The sequence below is a fragment of the Thamnophis sirtalis genome, unplaced genomic scaffold (genome assembly GCF_051295495.1).
Source record: "Thamnophis sirtalis isolate CommonGarterSnake01/CBP01778 unplaced genomic scaffold, rThaSir2_p1.2 scaffold_4, whole genome shotgun sequence".
Lineage (NCBI taxonomy): Eukaryota > Metazoa > Chordata > Lepidosauria > Squamata > Natricidae > Thamnophis > Thamnophis sirtalis.
Genome location: NW_028261384.1, coordinates 109321314 through 109341079, shown reverse-complemented (window position 1 = coordinate 109341079; position 19766 = coordinate 109321314). Strand labels below are relative to the sequence as shown.

Below are 19766 nucleotides of genomic sequence, written 5' to 3'. Positions count from 1 at the left end.
AGAACATGTATTAGGTGATAGTAGTAGAAAGGTTCATTTTTTTTGGTGCTTCTAAAATTTCAGTGGGAAAGGGAGTGACAATAGGGTCAATATAGTCTATATGAGTAACAATCTTCAGTTGACATTGGTAAGTGGTGCTTGATGGTAAAGTTGAAATTAGCAGTGACAATATTAACCCCTTCGACAACATTTTCTCAGCTGAATTCCTGACAGTCCCTGAGAATTTAAAAAAGAAAGCAATGGTAGTTACCATTGCCTGACTCTGGACTGTTGGAAGACTTCAATTGGTTCTGCAAGCTACTTTTGCAATAATGATGAAGTGATGTTATTGGAGATAGGAATGAAGAATTTGAAGTTATTTGAATGGGAGATAATGGGAAGAAACAAGTGTGTTATTGTTGTGGCCCAGCAGCTGCCACCAGACTCCGACAGCGAGGGGCCCTATGAGTCAGCTCAGGAGGATGTGGAGGACCCTGGACAGGGTTCCGACTCTGAACAGGGTGCAGAGAGATTGGTTGGCCTGAGCCTTGGACCAGTGGGGAGGAGACAAGGGAGAGTGATCCAGAAGCCAGCAGTGAGTTGTTCCTGGATGCACACCATTGAAGAGCTACTAGGCGTCAGGACAATTCCACAATTACAGGAGCTAATTGCGCTCAGATGGTGGTCATTAGGCTCCTCTCCAGACTATAAAAAAGACTGCTGGTACAACGGCCCTCTTGCAGAAGGCAATACATTGACTAAAGAGAACTGTTATAACTAACTTGGCAGGCTGGCTTGCTGCCAAGGTTTGTCTGAGTTGCTGCCAAGGGTTGTCTGAATTGCTGCCAAGGTTTTTATCTGTTTGTTTGCTTGGCTTTCAGCCACCAAGATTTTGGTCTTGCTATTCAAGGACATTTTAGTTAAGTTTGTCTCAGCTTTCGTTACTGGATGGATGAGGGGGTCAGAACAGTTATACCAATTTCATAAAATTTAAAATATTAAATATTATTAAAATATCATAAATTCATAATAGATAGATAGATAGATAGATAGATAGATAGATAGATAGATAGATAGATAGATAGATAGATAGATAACTTAAATACTTACTACGTTTGAGGGGGTGTACTCACATCTGTGATATACTGTATCTGTGTGTGGGGGTGTGGGGGTTTGGGTGTGTAAGTGTGTGCATGTGTGCTTGTATGTATAACTGAACTTCCAGTTTGCTCATTGGGTCATTTTTTAATGCTCCAGAGCCTTCAGAGAAGCCTCCAGAAGACTACGCAATGGGGGGGGGGGAGGGTCAAGCACATAGCATTATAGGTGTGGGCACACCTGTGTATGATTACTCTGCAGTCCCCCAACTTTTGGCACATGATCCAAAAAAGTTTAGCCATTAGTGGTTTAGATAATCATTTCATTCAGAAGTCTAACCACCTTCCTCAAAAAGGAAAGATTAAAGAAAGGTCAAAATTATCCAACAGGATGGAATACAGTGATGGCTTCTTAAGAAGATAGCATATCACAGCTTTCTTAAAGTACTAAGGCATTACCCCCTACTGCAAGGAATCACCACTGGAACCCAACAACTTCTCCCCAAAGGAAGCTTGCACAAGCCGGGAAAGTCATGAATCTAAAACAAAGGTGTTTGCATTCATAATCCCTAAAATTCAATTCCTTCAGAACAACAGGATGAAACTGTTCCCAGATAACAGGGCAAGGATCTACCCAAGGTGCCTCCATGCCCACATCTAACCTGGAACAAAGCCAAGAAATTTTGTGTTTCAGAATATCAGAAAATTCCTCATGTGCTCCTTCATGTATCTATATCCTCCTTCCTCAGGAGGAGATGGCACACCTTAAAGAGGGTTGGTTGATTATCTGCAGATGCAATTAGTATGGAGAAGTATTTATGCTTCATTGCCAAAATTGCCACATGGTAGGCCTTAATAGACGCTCTTATCTGTGTTTGATCAAGTTGATTATTATTTTCCACAAGTGGAGCTCTAAAAATCTCTTTATCTGTTTCACCCCTCTCAATTCCTCCATATACCATGGAAAACAAAGAGGTCCATGAGAGTCACATGGGTGTAATCCTTTCCAGAGCCCCAGTCACTTTCCTATTCCAAACAATGATTAAGAACATGACAGGTCCACAATTTCAGGTAAAATAGGCATTGCTCTGACAAAAACACAAATCCAGTGTGAGACCACTATTCCTAGTCAGGCTGCGGATCATCTGAGACAGGCCCATAGAAGTCATAGTTTCCATGAAATCCCAGACTGCCCATGACACCACCATACCCCAATCCCCTGCACATATGCCCATGACCCCCACATGTGCCCTGCCCCCCTGCATATGTATGCAACACCCCACATGTGCTCCAACCTTCCACATGTGTGTATGCCCCCTGCATGTGCCCCACCCCCACACATATCCCCCACATGTACTCTGCCCCAGCACATGTGCACATGGCTCCCTCATGCACCCCACCACCTGCACATGTGTGGCAGAGATCCAAAACCCAGCTGTTCAGTGAAAGGTATGCGCACATGCACGTTGAAGCTGAACTGGTATGATGGCTGGCCTGGTCGCAGACAAGACTGCGACCTGTGGCAGGCATGCCATAGGTTCACCATCATGGCCCTATGGGGTCAAAATTGCCCTGGAGGTATGATGAATGAAGGAGAAAGATCACTGATCATGAGGAACCACAATTTCCTCATTGATCTGAAGAAAACGGCAGCAGGGATGATGGCCATTTTTGGCATTTTATATATATTGACAGAGAATGGAAGCAGTTAGCTTCCTCCCATAATTGGGGTTTACCAGGGGTTGTGACTTTATATTTATATTTATATTATTTATATTTATATTTATATTTATATTTATATTTATATTTATATTTATATTTATATTTATATTTATATTTATATTTATATTTATATTTATATTTATATTTATATTTATATTTATATTTATATTTATATTTATATTTATATTTATATTTATATTTATATTTATATTTATATTTATATTTATATTTATATTTATATTTATATTTATATTTATATTTATATTTATATTTATATTTATATTTATATTATTTATATTTATATTTATATTATTTATATTTATATTTATATTTATATTTATATTTATATTTATATTTATATTTATATTTATATTTATATTTATATTTATATTTATATTTATATTTATATTTATACACACACACACACACACACACACACACACACACACACACACACACACACACACACACACACACATATATATATATATATATATATATATATATTCCATTCAAGTAGGTATACTGCAAAGACTTACAGATCACCAAATGGTGGTCCTATAATATGAACAACAACAAGAAAAATTCAATGGTTCCCACATCATAGAAAATGTATTGCTATATATGAAATTTGTCAGTGAAATAGTTTTCTGATTTTTAAACAAATCCATAACGAACTTTGGAGTGATATTTGATGTATTCCGTACTTCAAGAAGTAATACATTACTGCCCTCTCTCTCATATATATCTCAAAACAGTGGAAAGAATAAAAGTTGTAATTCCTGAATTACTGTAGATCAACAAAGCCAAGGAGCATTAACAAGTTTTGTGAAGCTCCATTTCTACCTCTAAAATATCCCATTTGTCAATCTAAATTTTGAACAAATGGAAGATGATGATGTAAAAATAATGCAATGTTATAATACTTTATATATATGGGACAAATTATTTAAATATAAATTTGAGTTGTTTAATGCAGTCTGAAATTGAAAATGACACAGAATGAGTGAATTAAAAAATAAAAGAAAAATATTACGTGAGCTTGTGGAAAACATAAATTTTATATTACTTGTTAATCAGCTTTTCTGCAGGGGCTTTTATTTCTATTATTTCTAGCTTCTTTTTGTTTCTTTTATAATTAGGATTTTTATCTCATATTTTATATTTGTCCATTTTATTCAAGTTTATTCAAGTTATACAATTTCATGGTAATGCACTCCTATATCAGATAGGACTTTTTAATTCAGGATTTATAAGAGTTGGACAAATTGTGTAAGAATTTTTCTCACACATTGTGCCTATCTAATTGCTGAAATGATTATAAACTGCTAATTAACAATAATTAACAGAAACTATAATAAATATATGGATATAATAAAAAGAAAGAAAGAAACCTCAAATTTCCATTCTGATTTAATAGGTCCTTTTTTCAGTGAACCTTTTTGGTATTGAGATCAGGCCTAAAAATGATGATATAACACTTTGGAAAGAAGATGCAGGTCAAGAGACTAGTATTGGAAGACAAGATAGCAAAAACCTCCACAATCACAATCTTCTTCCCAGTGATGCTCAGATAAACTGGAATAAAGGAGATCCAAACACTGCAAAAGACCAGCATGCTAAAAGTGATAAACTTGGCTTCATTGAAAGTGTCTGGTAGTTTGCGGGCTAGGAAAGCTACAATAAAGCTGATGATGGCCAAAAAGGCCAAGTAGCCCAGAACATAATAGAACATAGTGATGGAGCCTTCATGGCATTCTACGTCCATTTGCCCACTTGGTGAATCCAAGTTAAGATGTGGAAAAGGAGGGGAGATAAACAACCTAGCAGCACAAATAGCTACTTCAATGAAGGAGCAAAAAACAACAATGGCATTTGCCACTTTTTGTCCTAGCCATTTTGCAATCCTGTTTCCTGGTTTAGTAGCCATGAAAGCCAGAATAACAATGATTGTTTTTGCCAACACACAAGAAATTGCAATGGAAAATATTATGGTAAAAGCTGTTAGCTGAAGGAGGCAGGACACTTTAGTAGGTTTGCCAATAAAAAACAGGGAACAAAGATAAGATAGAAGTAAGGAAATAAGAAGAATCCAACTGAGATTCCGATTGTTAGCTCGCACAATGGGTGTGTTCCAGTTTTTTATGAAAACTATTATTACCAAGCCTGTGACAAAGGCAAAGGATATAGCAAAAGAAACTAAAGCAGCTCCTATAGGTTCATGGTAAGAAAGGAAATTTAAAATCTTTGGGATGCACTGATCTTGATTGATGTTTGGATATTGATCTTGGGGGCATGGAATACAATGAGTAGCATCTGAAAGGAAGAAAGAAATATGTTCCTGAGTCAGAAATGTCAATGCCTTTTTAAAGAAGTAAAGATTATTTTTATCAATTGGCTATCACAGGAAAAACTTCAAATGGATGACCAGAATTGAAAAGAGGAAATACGATCACAGCCATCATGCACATATTTTTCCCATCTCTCCATCCACCGGTGCAAAGATCTAAGAAAAGAAATATAGAAGAACCTAATGCTAAAGTATGGCTAACATTTTATCTATCTTTTTAGTTCATCTGAATAGATCCAATTTTATATTTAATATTACTAGTTCCTGAAATCAAGGTGCTTGATGATGCCTTCTATCTCAATTATTACTGCCTGTAAGCTACAGTGAATCTGTTTTCAAAGAATGTGAACAATAACATGCTGTCATATTAAAGGCATTTATCTCATTGATTGTAATATTGCAGTTTTACACCTGCACATATAATTATAGTAAGATAGGGATTAGAAGATACTGTTCACTCAGAAAGTATTCAGACCCCTTCACTTTTGTCAATTTTATTATGCTGCAGTCAGATTGTACAGTTTTTGAAATTCATTTTTCTTCATTAATCTTTATTCATAATGATAAGGGGAAAATTGAATTTAAAAATGTCTGTAACTTTATTTATTGAAAAAAAAACCTGAAATATCACATTGCCATAAGTATTTAGACTCTTTGCAAAAACACTTGAAACTTAGCTGTGGTGCATCCTGTTTTTCCTGGTTGTTCATCACAGGTTTCTACATATTGAATGGAGTTGACCTGTGATAATTTAAATTGATTGGATATGATTTGGAAAGACACACACCTTTCTATAGAAGGCATCACGGCTAACAATGCATCCTGTAGCACAGCAAAATCCATGAAGTGAAAGAAACTGCCTGAAGAGCTCAGAGACAGGATTTTTGCAAGGCACATTTCTGGATTTGTCAAAGGATACTTACATTTTTTTCTCAATGGTTTTTTTATATTACTACAACTGCCTTTGTATGGGTGCTTAGATTTGATGGAAAAACGCTAGGAGATTAATATTTTCCTTCTTTTTTTTCTGATCAGCATATCTTGCTTTCTACAAATTGCATTACTAACCTAAAAGCTATATATGTGCATAAGTACAGACTATATTACCAGACAATTGAATTTCTTGCTCAGATGTTCCCTATAGATGTTCAAATTTAATTAACAAGCATATGTAAGCTGTCACTTACCTGTTTGGTTAGAAATCATATCTTTTGAACATGGAAAGCAATCATAGCAACATATTGGTTTTCCTTCTTGAAGTATCTTGCATTGTCCAACATGACAACTTTCTACACATAATGAATGGGGAGGTACTTAGTTTTATATAAGATGTAGTAAGCATTATCATTATCCCATTTTAATCCTATGTATTTATGAACTTATTCAAGTTCAGGGGTTTCCACAAAGAAGAAGGAGTCAAACTATTTTGCAAGGCACCTGAGGATAGAACAAGAAGCAATGGGCGGAAACTAATCATGGAGAGAAGCAACTTAGAACTGAGGAGAAATTTCCTGACAGTTAGAACAATTAATCAGTGGAACAACTTGCCTCCAGAAGTTGTGAATGTCCCAACACTGGAAGTCTTTAAGAAGATGTTGTATAGCCATTTGTCTGAAATGGTGTAGGGTTTCCTGCCTAGGAAAGGGTTGGACTAGAAGACCTCCAAGGTCCCTTTCAACTCTGCTATTGTATAAGGTGGCTTCCATTTAGGGCCACAAGACTGTATAGAATATCATGGCTGTATAGAAAGCACTAAGACAGCACCTTTAGTCAAGACACTTGAGATAATGATGAATATTGCCACTCCTAGTAATAATCCAATAATATGAAATTCATCCCATATCTTATTGTATATGTATCTCAAAATCAAATCTGTACTTGCATTGTACAGCACAGTTCTTTATTTGTTCTACCATGCTATACCTGAATACATGTGGAATTTCCCCCACTGGAAAGTTATCAGAGAGAAACAAAGACTGAACAACAACACAAAAGCATCCATTCATTACTGATATTTACAATGTGATGCTTTTTTTTTTACCTTCTTCAATCTGGTATTCCACTGAATTGCATTTTCAGAGATAGTGAATTTTTGTGTTGATGAAAACTTTCCCACGGTGACTTTAGAGTATGTATTATTAGAAAAAGTGATCCAGTTGATGAGGTCCAAGCCAGCAAGGAATTCCCCCTGATCAAATGAGATTTCATGACCAGCACTATTGTTAAATTGGATATTTCTCAGGAAACTTTGGAGCTAAAATAGTAGAAAAAAATATATGAATAAAATGCCTTATCCTAGCACAAGGCTTAATACTTTCTTTAATTTCCCTTCCATTTATTATGCTGTAGTAAGTTAGCATCTGTTTAAATTCATTGCTGATAACTTCTAAAAAAGGAATATTTAAGAATATTTTTATCGGTGTATTCCTCATGTTTCTTTTATTGTAGGCTTACATGATCTTATCCCAGGAATGTGTGATTGAATAATTGAATTAGTAATTGAACAGTAAGCGTTTCTATGTGTATATGTGCCATCCTCTCTGAAATTTTAATAATGAAATGAAGTAATTTCCTTTACATCACACAAATAAAAATGTTGAATACACACAGATATTTACAATCTGTTATTTACCTGCCATGGTTGAACATTGAGATGCCTGCATTGGAATTTTCTACAGAAGGTTTTTTGCTTAGAGAGATATATGGCATGTAAGGCATGTGCTATACCATGAACAGCATTGTAGATTGTGTAGCTTTCACTAGACATAGCCATCTCAAATATATATGAAGGGAGTAGGTCCAGTTTCTCTTCTTCGCATTTTTTACAGGAACCAAATACAGCTTCCCAGAACTTACAGAAGAAGTTGTTGGATTCTTCATTTACGTTCATGTTGTCAAGGAACTCTTTAAATCCCGGCACAGTATTTGCTTGAACTGTGAAAGAGAAGGAACCATGAAAAATATTTCTGCCACGCAATTCATTTTTCTCTGTGATACTAAAATACCATTGGACTGGCATGATCCAAATTTTTCCCAAACGTCCTTTGATCATTAATTCAATGGATTGCTAGGATATTAATTACTTGAGTGCTCAGACTGAGAATAACTACTTTGGCATCTGTTGAGTAAAGTGTTATTATTAATTTTATATTTTTTTCACTTGAGTAAATGGTGTTTACTTTTTCTCTTTTCAGGAAGGCAATGCATATGCCATTCTGGTCCAGCATGGGTATCAGTTTTTCCGCATTCTCTCCATTATTATCATCAGAAACAAGGAGGCCAATCCATTTCCATTGGAAATGCAGGAGTAACTGGATTATCCCTTTATATTAGATTCTCTGGGTACCATCCAATATAAAGCTGGGAAATCAGATTTACTATTTGACTCATGTTGATATTCACCATAAGTGAGCTAGTGAAGGAAAAAAATAGAGAAAATAAAATTCCTGAAATAATGCACTCCTGATTACATGGTGCAGAAGTACCAAAATGAATTGTATTTAAAAGCCAATCTTTAACATAATTATTTCTTAAATATATCTCCACCAGACAAAGCACAAGGCATGTGCAATCATATAAAATAAAATATAACAATTAGTAAAACACATTGTCCAACAGATCTACATAAAACAGCACTTAGATCTCCAAATAAGATTTATGAATGCTTTGTATATTTATGGTTGTCTAAATAAAGTACAGCAGCAAACTGTTCATTAGAATCTCTCTCTCTCACTATAGATAGTATTCTAGCAAAATTACACTTTCCCCCCCAAATTATTTCACTATATATTGAAAACAAATTATTGAGTAACTGGTATAGACAAATTGTTCCTATTGTTATTCTTATTCTGATGTAATTTAAGAGAAGAATGATTAAATTCACATTTTTTGTAGGATTTGAGAGAGCAGTGTAGATTAGTAGGTCCAATTGTTAAACTGTACTATCCTGATAACTGATTTACATGAATCTCAAAATGGATTATTGTTAGTGGGACATTTGTAATTATATGGAAATTGTAGACCACCCAGATAGCTGATAGTAGTTTTAAAAGAAAAATAAGTGGTAAATGCAAAATTGAAATTCTAAACAAATTAAAAACTGAAGGTATATCAACATTAAGTCAACTACATCACACAATAAAAAAATAAAATAGCTTCAAATAAGAACCATATGCTCATTTTTACCCAGAAATAAACGTCTCAGTGCAATAAAACTTGCTCTTAAATAACTTTTTGGAGTGCATATTCAATTATTCTAAGCATTAAAATTCAGGAAAATGCAAAAAAACGCTGGAGCTAAATCTCTTCCATAGTAGGCAATAACCAAATCTGGACACAGAGGACATTCCGCATTACATTTCCTCCACCAAGACTCCACACCTTTTAATCCTTCAGCATAAAACTCCCCAACAAGAGTGTATTTTACTGATGAAATGGTTAAATAATCTCTCAGCCATCAAAAAATATTTTCATTTGAATATTTAAACCCAACTTTCCCATACAAAATCAAATCTAGTAAAATGAAGTTATGGTGTCTAGCTTCTCTGTGTTTATAAGTTAAAAATAATGTTTTTAAAATTAAAAGTCCCTCCCCATCAAGAGAGTTTGAACAGCATATAGTTAAGCACTAAGAAACTCTGTTCATAAAAAAGATATAAATATAATATAATTGATTCTGCAGAAACATACACACACCTGTGGAATTTTGTTGATACTTAATATGGTGGCCATCTGGATGCTGTTTTCAACAGTGAAGCTTCCAATAGCAGTTAATATAGTTTTTCTATCACATTTGTAATTGGGAACATTCTTTTCGTTTGAGAACAATAAGTCCAGAACCGTCTCATATGTTGTCTTTGAATCAAAGAAATTGTCATAAATATGAAAACCCAAAGTGGTGTTGGGCAGGAGCTCTAGATTCTTATTAATTTCATCAATTGCAAAAATCAGGGCAAGGACATGTTGGTAATGTTTCATCTTTACACTGCAAAAACATTGAGATTGAAAATCAGAAAAATGACCTCATGATCAATATATGATGGTTTATAACGCATAGGAAGAAATTCTGAATTTTCTTCAATGGAGGGAGATGTTCATTGTTTTGCCTGCTGGAATCTGATTGTTCTATTCTTGTGATTCTTCATTTGGCACCCACCTGGCATTTTTAACCTGTAGCTTGCAAAAATTCTAGTGCTTTTTTGGGTAGCTGAAGACTCACAAGCTGGAAAAAAAATGAATGGAAATGTTTTCTAGCGACTAGAAACATTCTAGTAAAATGTTTGTAGGACTTATCAATAAATAAGACTTTATACCCAAGTTTACCCATCCAGAGAATTTTGAACATCATATAGTTAAGCACTAAGAAACTGTTCATAAAAGAAATATAAATATAATGTAATTGATTCTGCAGAAACATACACACACCTGTAGAATTTTGTAGATACTTAATAAGGTGGCCATCTGGATGCTGTTTTCAACAGTGAAGCTTCCAATAGCAGTTAATATAGTTTTTCTATCACATTTGTAATTGGGAACATTCCTTTTGTTTGAGAACAATAGGTCCAGAACCGTCTCATGTTGTCTTTGAATCAAAGAGATTGTCATAAATATGAAAACCCAAAGTGGTGTTGGGCAGGAGCTACATTTCTGTCTGTAAAATTTTCCATTTATTAGTCTAAGTTTTGAAGAAATGGAAGATGATAATGTAAAAATAATGCAGTGTTTTATTATTTTCTATACGGAGGGGACCAATTATTTAAATATAAAAAGGCAACTAATTGTTCCATTCATTCTGAAAGTGAAAATGACATAGAATGAGTGTTTTTTTTTTAAAAAAAGATAAAATATTAGTGAGTTTATGGAATACAAACTTCTTGTTGATCAGCTTTTCAAATTTAAACTTTTTTTTCTGCCTGGTCTCTTATTTCTATTATCTTTCTTTCTTTTCATTTCTTATGCAATTAGGATCATTTTACGACATATTTTATATTTGTTCATTTTATTCAAGTCAGATCCAAAGCAACTTCAAAAAGGCCTATATCAGAGAGGCCTTTTTAATTTAGGATTTATTTCAAAGAGTGGGAGAAATTATATGAGCTTTTTTCTCAGACATTGTGTGTCAGCATTCCAAACATCATGCAGAATTAAATCAGAGTCCAAGGCAGAGCTATCTTTAAAGTTCCAATTTAATAAGACAGACATATTGGCATTTTGCTGTGAAATCCCAATTCTGAATAGCTTCCTGGGATTCCACCCAGTTGATAGTTCATGATCTTGTCCCCACACCCACAAATTAAACACATGGAGCAATATTCTCCTTCCATGCTGGCATTTCCACCCAGCTGGTTCCGGTCAGGTGTAGAGGTGCAGAGACAAAAGATGACCTTATGCTTCTAGAAAAGAATGACAATAACACATTCCACATTTCAACTCCTTTCTATTCCCCCCTCCCAACTGCTACACTAATAAAACAGCATAATGAAATAAGAGAGAGTGTGGCAGGCCAAAGTTCCTAAAAGGAATATAACTGCAGGCCTGACATTATGCCTATCTAACTGCTGAAATGATTATAAGCTGCTAGTTAAAATAATTTACAAAACTATGATAAATATAAGAATATTTTAAAAAAGAAGGAAAGGACCTCAAATTTCCATTCTGATTTAATAGGTCCTTTTTTCAGTGGACTTTTTTGGTATTGAGATCAGGCCTAAAAATGATGATATAACACTTTGGAAAGAAGATGCAGGTCAAGAGACTAGTATTGGAAGACAAGATAGCAAAAACCTCCACAATCACAATCTTCTTCCCAGTGATGCTTAGATAAACTGGAATAAAGGAGATCCAAACACTGCAAAAGACCAGCATGCTAAAGGTGATAAACTTGGCTTCATTGAAAGTGTCTGGTAATTTGCGGGCTAGGAAAGCTACAATAAAGCTGATGATGGCCAAAATGGCCAAGTAGCCCAGAACATAATAGAACATATTGATGGAGCCTTCACGGCATTCTACGTCCATCTGCCCACTTGGTGAATCCAAGTTAAGATGTGGAAAAGGAGGGGAGATAAACAACCTAGCAGCACAAATAGCTACTTCAATGAAGGAGCAAAAAACAACAATGGCATTTGCCACTTTTTGTCCTAGCCATTTTGCAATCCTGTTTCCTGGTTTAGTAGCCATGAAAGCCAGAATAACAATGATTGTTTTTGCCAACACACAAGAAATTGCAATGGAAAATATTATGGTAAAAGCTGTTAGCTGAAGGAGGCAGGACACTTTAGTAGGTTTGCCAATAAAAAACAGGGAACAAAGATAAGATAGAAGTAAGGAAATAAGAAGAATCCAACTGAGATTCCGATTGTTAGCTTGCACAATGGGTGTGTTCCAGTTTTTTATGAAAACTATTATTACCAAGCCTGTGACAAAGGAAAAGGATATAGCAAAAGAAACTAAAGCAGCTCCTATAGGTTCATGGTAAGAAAGGAAATTTAAAATCTTTGGGATGCACTGATCTTGATTGATGTTTGGATATTGATCTTGGGGGCATGGAATACAATGAGTAGCATCTGAAAGGAAGAAAGAAAAATATTCCTGAGTCAGAAATGTCAATGCCTTTTTAAAAAAGTAAAGGTTATTTTTATCAATTGGATATCAAAGGAAAAACTTCAAATGGATGACCAGAATTGAAAAGAGGAAATACGATCACAGCTATCATGCACATATTTTTCCCATCTCTCAATCCACCAGTGCAAACATCTAAGATAAGAATTATAGAAGAACCTAATGCTAAAGTGTGGCTAACATTTTATCTACCATTTTAGTTCATCTGAATAGATCCAATTTTATATTTAATATTACTAGTTCCTCAAATCAAGGTGCTTGATGACTCCTTCTATCTCAATTATTATTACTGCCTGTAAGCTACAGTGAAGGTGTTTTCAAAGAATGTGAAAAATAACATCCTGTCATATTAAAGGCATTTATCTCTTTGACTGCAATATTTCAGCTTTACCCCTGCACATATAATTACAGTAAAATAGGGATTAGAAGATACTGTCCACTAGGAAAGTATTCAGACCTCTTCACTTTTGTCAATTTTATTATGCTGCAGTCAGATTCTACAATTGTGGAAATTCATTTTTTCCTCATTAATCTTTATTCATAATATTAAGATAAAAACTGAATTTAAAAATGTCTGTAACGTTATTTATTATAAAATAACTGAAATACCACATTGGTTTAAGTATTTAGACTCTTTGCAACACTTGAAACCTAGCTCTGGTGCATCCTGTTTTTCCTGGTTGTTGATCACAAGTTTCTACACATTGAATGGAGTTGACCTGTGATAATTTAAATTGATTGGATATGATTTGAAAAGGCACACACCTCTCTATAGAAGGCATTTGAGTCATTTGAGTCATTTTATTAAGACTTATAGGCCGCCCTTCTCCCTGAGGGGACTCAGGGCGGCTTACAATCATAAGGGAAGGGTGTGCAGCAACAAGGGACAAACAATAAGTGACTAAAAATAAAATAAAATAGTAAAACCACAACATGCATTCAACAGTCAACACTCGGGCGGGTAAATTAGAACCTATCCCCAGGCCTGCTGGGAGAGCCAGGTCTTGAGGGCTGTGCGGAAGGTCTGGGTGGTGGTGAGGGTACGAATCTCAACGGGGAGATCGTTCCACAGGGTCGGAGCTGCAACAGAAAAGGCCCTCCTCCGTGTGGTCGCCAGTCGACATTGACTGGCGGATGGAATCCGGAGGAGGCCCAGCCTGTGTGATCTAATCGGTCGGAGGGAGGTAATCGGCAGAAGGCGGTCTCTCAAGTATCCAGATCCACTACCATGGAGTGCTTTAAAGGTGGTCATCAGTACCCTGAAGCGCACCCGGAGACCGACAGGTAGCCAGTGCAGCTCGCGGAGGATGGGTGTAATGTGGGCGAACCGCAGTGCGCCCACTATCACTCGCGCGGCTGCATTCTGGACTAACTGCAGTCTCCGGATGCTCTTCAAGGGCAACCCCATGTAGAGCCCCATGTTAGCATCATGGCTAACAATGCATCCTGTAGCACAGCAAAATCCATGAAGTGAAAGAAACTGCCTGAAGAGCTAAGAGAGAGGATTTTTGCAAGGCACTGTTCTGGATTTGTCAAAGGAAACTTACATTTTTTTCCTCAATGATTTTTTTATATTACTACAACTGCCTCAGTAGGTGTGCTTAGATTTGATGGAAAAACTAAGAGATTAATATTTTCCTTCTCGTATCTTTTTCTGATCAGAATATCTTGCTTTCTACACATTGCATTACTACCCTAGAAGCAATATATGTGCATAAGCACATAATTATTACCAAACAATTGAATTTCTTGCTCAGGTGTTCCCTACAGATGTTCAAACTAAATCAACAAGCATATGTAAGCTGTCACTTACCTGTTTGGTTAGAAATCATATCTTTTGAACATGGAATGCAATCATAGCAACATATTGATTTTCCTTCTTGAAATATCTTGCATTGTCCAACATGACAACTTTCTACACATAATGAATGGGGAGGTACCTAGATTTATATAAGATGTAGAACGCATTATCATTATCCCATTTTAATCCTATGTATTTATGAACCTATTCAAGTTCAGGGTTTTCCACAAAGAAGAGGGAGTCAAACTATTTTGCAAGGCACCTGAGGATAGAACAAGAAGCAATGGATGGAACTTAGAACTGAGGAGAAATTTCCTGACAGTTAGAACAATTAATCAGTGGAACAACTTGCCTCCAGAAGTTGTGAATGCCCCAACAATGGAAGTCTTTAAGTTGATGTTGGGTAGCCATTTGTCTGAAACGGTATAGGGTTTCTGCCTAGGCAGGGGTTGGACTAGAAGACCTCCAAGGTCCCTTCCAACTCTGCTATTGAATAAGTTGGGTTCCTTTTAGTGCCACAAGGCTGTATAGAATGACATGAGAAAGCACTCAAGACAGCATCTTTAGTCAAGACACTTGAGATAATGATGAATTTTGCCACTCCGAGTAATAATCCAATAATATGAATTTCATCCTATATCTTATTGTATATGTATCTCAAAATCAAATCTGCTACTTGCATTGTACAGCACAGTTCCTTATTTGTTCTGCAATGCTATACCTGAATACATGTGGAATTTCCCCCACTGGAAAGTGATCAGAGAGAAACAAAGACTGAACAACAACACAAAAGCATCCATTCATCACTGATATTTACAATGTGTTGCTTTTTTTTACCTTCTTCAATCTGGTATTCCACTGAATTGCATTTTCAGAAATAGTGAATTTTTGTGTTGATGAAAACTTTCCCACTGTTACTTTAGAATATGTCTGATTAGGAAAAGTGATCCAGTTGATGAGGTCCAAGCCAGCGAAGAATTCCCCATGGTCAAATGAGATTTCATGACCAGCACTATTGTTAAATTGGATGTTTCTCAGGAAACTTTGGAGCTAAAATAGTAGAAAAAAATACATGAATGAAATGCATTATCCTAGCACAAGGCTTAATACTTTCTTTAATATCCCTTCCATTTATTATGTTGTGGTAAGCATCTGTTTAAATTCATTGCTGACAACTTCTATTTTTATCAGTGTATTCCTCATTTTTTTTTTATTATAGGCTTAAATGATCTTATCCCAGGAATGTGTGATTGAATAATTGAATTAGTAATTGAACAGTAAACTTTCTATGTGTATATGCACCATCTTCTCTGAAATTTTAATAATGAAATGAAGTAATTTCCTTTACATCACACAAATAAAAATGTTGAATACACACCGATATTTACAATCTGTTATTTACCTGCCATGGTTGAACATTGAGATGCCTGCATTGGAATTTTCTACAGAAGATTTTTTGCTTAGAGACATATATGGCATGTAAAGCATGTGCTATACCATGAACAGCATTGTAGATTGTGTAGCTTTCACTAGACATAGCCATCTCAAATATATATGAAGGGAGTAGGTCCAGTTTCTCTTCTTCACATTTTTTACAGGAACCAAATACAGCTTCCCAGAACTTACAGAAGAAGTTGTTTGATTCTTCATTTACATTCATGTTGTCAAGGAACTCTTTAAATCCCGGCACAGTATTTGCTTGAACTGTGAAAGAGAAGGAACCATGAAAAATGTTTCTGCCACGCAATTCATTTTTCTCTGTGATACTAAAATACCATTGGACTGGCATGATCCAAATTTTTCCCAAACGTCCTTTGACCATTAATTCAATGTCTTCTATATAGATTGCTAGGATATTAATTACTTGAGTGCTCAGACTGAGAATAACTACTTTGGCATCTGTTGAGTAAAATGTTATTATTAATTTTATAATTTTTTCATCTATGTAACTGGTGGCAAGATGACTGTTTACTTTTTCTCTTTTCAGGAAGGCAATGCATATGCCATTCTGGTCCAGCATGTGTATCAGTTTTTGCACATTTTTTCCATTATCATCATCAGAAACAAGGAGGCCAATCCATTTCCACTGGAAATGCAGGAGTAACAGGATTATCCCTTTATATAGAATAGATTCTCTGGGCACCATCCAATATAAAGATGGGAAATCAGATTTACTACTTGACTCATGTTGATATTCACCATAAGTGAGCTAGTGAAGGAAAAAAAATAGAGAAAATAAAATTTCTGAAATAATGCACTTCTGAATACATGGTGCAGAAGTACCAAAATGAATTGTATTTAAAAGCCAATCTTCAAGATAATTATTCCTTAAATATATCTCCACCAGAAAAAGCTCAAGGCATGTGCAATCGTATAAAATAAAATATAACAATTAGTAAACTACATTGTTCAACAGATCTACATAAAAGAGCACTTAGACCTCCAAATAAGGTTTATGAATGCTTTGTATATTTATGGTTGTCTAAATAAAGTACAGCAGCAAACTATTCATTGGAATGTCTCTCTCTTACTATAGATAGCATTCTACCAAAATTAAACTTTTCCCCCCAAATTATTTCAGTATATATTGAAAACAAATTATTGAGAAACTGGTATAGACAAATTGTTCCTATTGTTATTCCTATTCTGATGTAATTTAAAAGAAGAATGATTAAATTCACTTTTTTTTGTAGGATTTGAGAGGGGAGTGTACATTAATAGTTCCAATTTTTAAGCTGTACTATCCTGTTAACTGATTTACACGAATCTCAAAATGGATTATTGTTACTGGAACATTGGTAATTATATGGAAATTGTAGACCACTCAGATAGCTGATAGTTGTTTTAAAAGAAAAAATAGTGGTAAATACAAAATTGAAATTCTGAACCAATTGAAAACTGAAGGTATATCAACATTAAGTCAACTATATCAGACAATAAAAAAATAAAATATCTTCAAATAAGAACCATATGCTCATATTTACCCAGAAATAAATGTCATAGTGCAATGCAGCTTGCTCTTAAATAACTTTTTAGAGTGCATATTCAATTATACTAAGCATTAAAATTCAGAGAAAATGCAAAAAAGCTCTGGAGCTAAATCTCTTCCATAGTAAGCAATAACCAAATCTGGACACACAGGACATTCCGCATTACATTTCTTCCACCAAGACTCCACACCTTTTAATCCTTCAGCATAAAACTCCCCATCAAGAGTACATTTTACTGATGATATGTTTAAATAATCCTTCAGCGATCAAAAAGTATTTTCATTTCAATATTTAAAGATAACTTTCTCATAGAAAATCAAATCCCGTGAAAAGAAGTTATGGTGTCTAGGTTCTCTCTGTTTATAGGTTAAAAATAATGTTTTAAAATATTCCCATCCAGAGAATTTTGAACATCATATAGTTAAGCACTAAGAAACTCTGTTCATAAAAAAGATATAAATATAATGTAATTGATTCTGCAGAAACATACACACACCTGTAGAATTTTGTAGATACTTAATAAGGTGGCCATCTGGATGCTGTTTTCAACAGTGAAGCTTCCAATAGCAGTTAATATAGTTTTTCTATCACATTTATAATTGGGAACATTCCTTTTGTTTGAGAACAATAGGTCCAGAACCGTCTCATATGTTGTCTTTGAATCAAAGAGATTGTCATAAATATGAAAACCCAAAGTGGTGTTGGGCAGGAGCTCTAGATTCTTACTAATTTCATCAATTGCAAAAATCAGGGCAAGGACATGTTGGTAATGTCTCATCTTTACACTGCAAAAACATTGAGATTGAAAATCAGAAAAATGATCTCATGATCAATATATGATGGTTTATAAGCCATAGGAAGAAATTCTGAATTTTCTTCAAGGGAGGGAGATGTTCATTGTTTTGCCTGCTGGAATCTGATTGTTCTATTCTTGTGATTCTTCATTTGGCACCCACCTGGCATTTTTAACGTGTAGCTTGCAAAAATTCTAGGAACATCACAGTGCTTTTTTGGGTAGCTAAAGACTCACAAGCTGGAAAAAAATGAATGGAAATGTTTTCTAGCGACTAGAAACATTCTAATAAAATGTTTGTAGGACTTATCAATAAATAAGACTTTATACCCAAGTTTACCCTTTAATTTTCTGGCAAATTTCAAATTATTCAACTTTGCCTTATACTGTTTTAATAACTTCATTTTTTAGATTCATCTGCTGAAATATATGTAACAAAGATGTTATAAAATGATAAATAAGAATGGGATAAATGAGGAAATAATATCTATGGAAAAATTAAAGGTGATTTGTTTTATAGGAATTGTTATAAACACTTTATTTTAAAAAAGAGACTACTGTATCTATATTTTCACATCTTAATGACCTAAAATTGAAGTTAATACAGGACAGTTTTGCATATACAGTGAATGAAAAACTAGAGCTCTATTGTGAGTTAAAATTATGGGGAAGCTGCAGAAATTAAGCTAGATATTTTCCCATAATTTGACCACCCTAGCAAAGATAGTGGAGCACTCACTCCGTTATGTATATAGATATGTGCATAGAGAAATGCACAGAACAGGGTTTAACATTTCACAAGGATGACTATAGGAACCTTGAAAAAATGCAATTGTAGAATGATCCTTCCAGGGGATTTGAAAAAGGAAAGAAGGACAGAGCAAAGGTTGACTGGCTGAATTACATTGCCTTAATATGGAGAATATTTGAAGCCAAATTGAAATGAGGGGCCTTAGTGCCCTCTGAGCTTGGTTCTTTTCTTGAATCTAGCATCTTGCTAGAACTGAAAATGTTACCTAGTTTGCATAATGAAAGTTGTGCAAGAAAACTACCAAGTTCAGATAGCACTCAAGACACCTCTATAATGAGCTTGCATTCTCATTAATTTGTTAATTTAAAAAAATGACTAAATGAGAAAGATGTTCATGAAGAGAAGGAAAAATAGAGTTATGGAATATAAAAACCATCAACATTGGCCCAGGAGCAATTTAAATGAGTTTTTCCTACCTCACAATTAAAGCTAACTGAGATCTCAGATTTTAAAGCTGCTTGGTAGTTGTTGCACCACTTTAATTCCCGTTTCTTTATTAATGATATTGCTCGAAGAAATTTTTCAAACTTTCGATTATACCTGGCTGTTGTTGTTGTTGTTCATTAAACATGAAAGTCCATCAACGGAACATTTAAAAATGTATCA

At 34.8% G+C, this 19766-nt stretch overlaps 1 protein-coding gene across 1 annotated transcript; it reads right to left on the bottom strand.

The window, feature by feature from the left end:
- Window positions 1–1551: 1551 nt before the first annotated feature.
- LOC148046101 (vomeronasal type-2 receptor 26-like) lies at window positions 1552–18334 on the bottom strand. The gene is made up of 8 exons (XM_087714514.1): window positions 18053–18334; window positions 15969–16775; window positions 15404–15616; window positions 14579–14705; window positions 7876–8082; window positions 6336–6437; window positions 3338–3356; window positions 1552–1738 (listed from the first exon to the last, which is right to left on the bottom strand). Exons 1-8 carry the CDS (start codon window positions 18332–18334, stop codon window positions 1552–1554), a joined length of 1944 nt encoding a protein of 647 aa, XP_087570640.1.
- Window positions 18335–19766: the final 1432 nt, after the last annotated feature.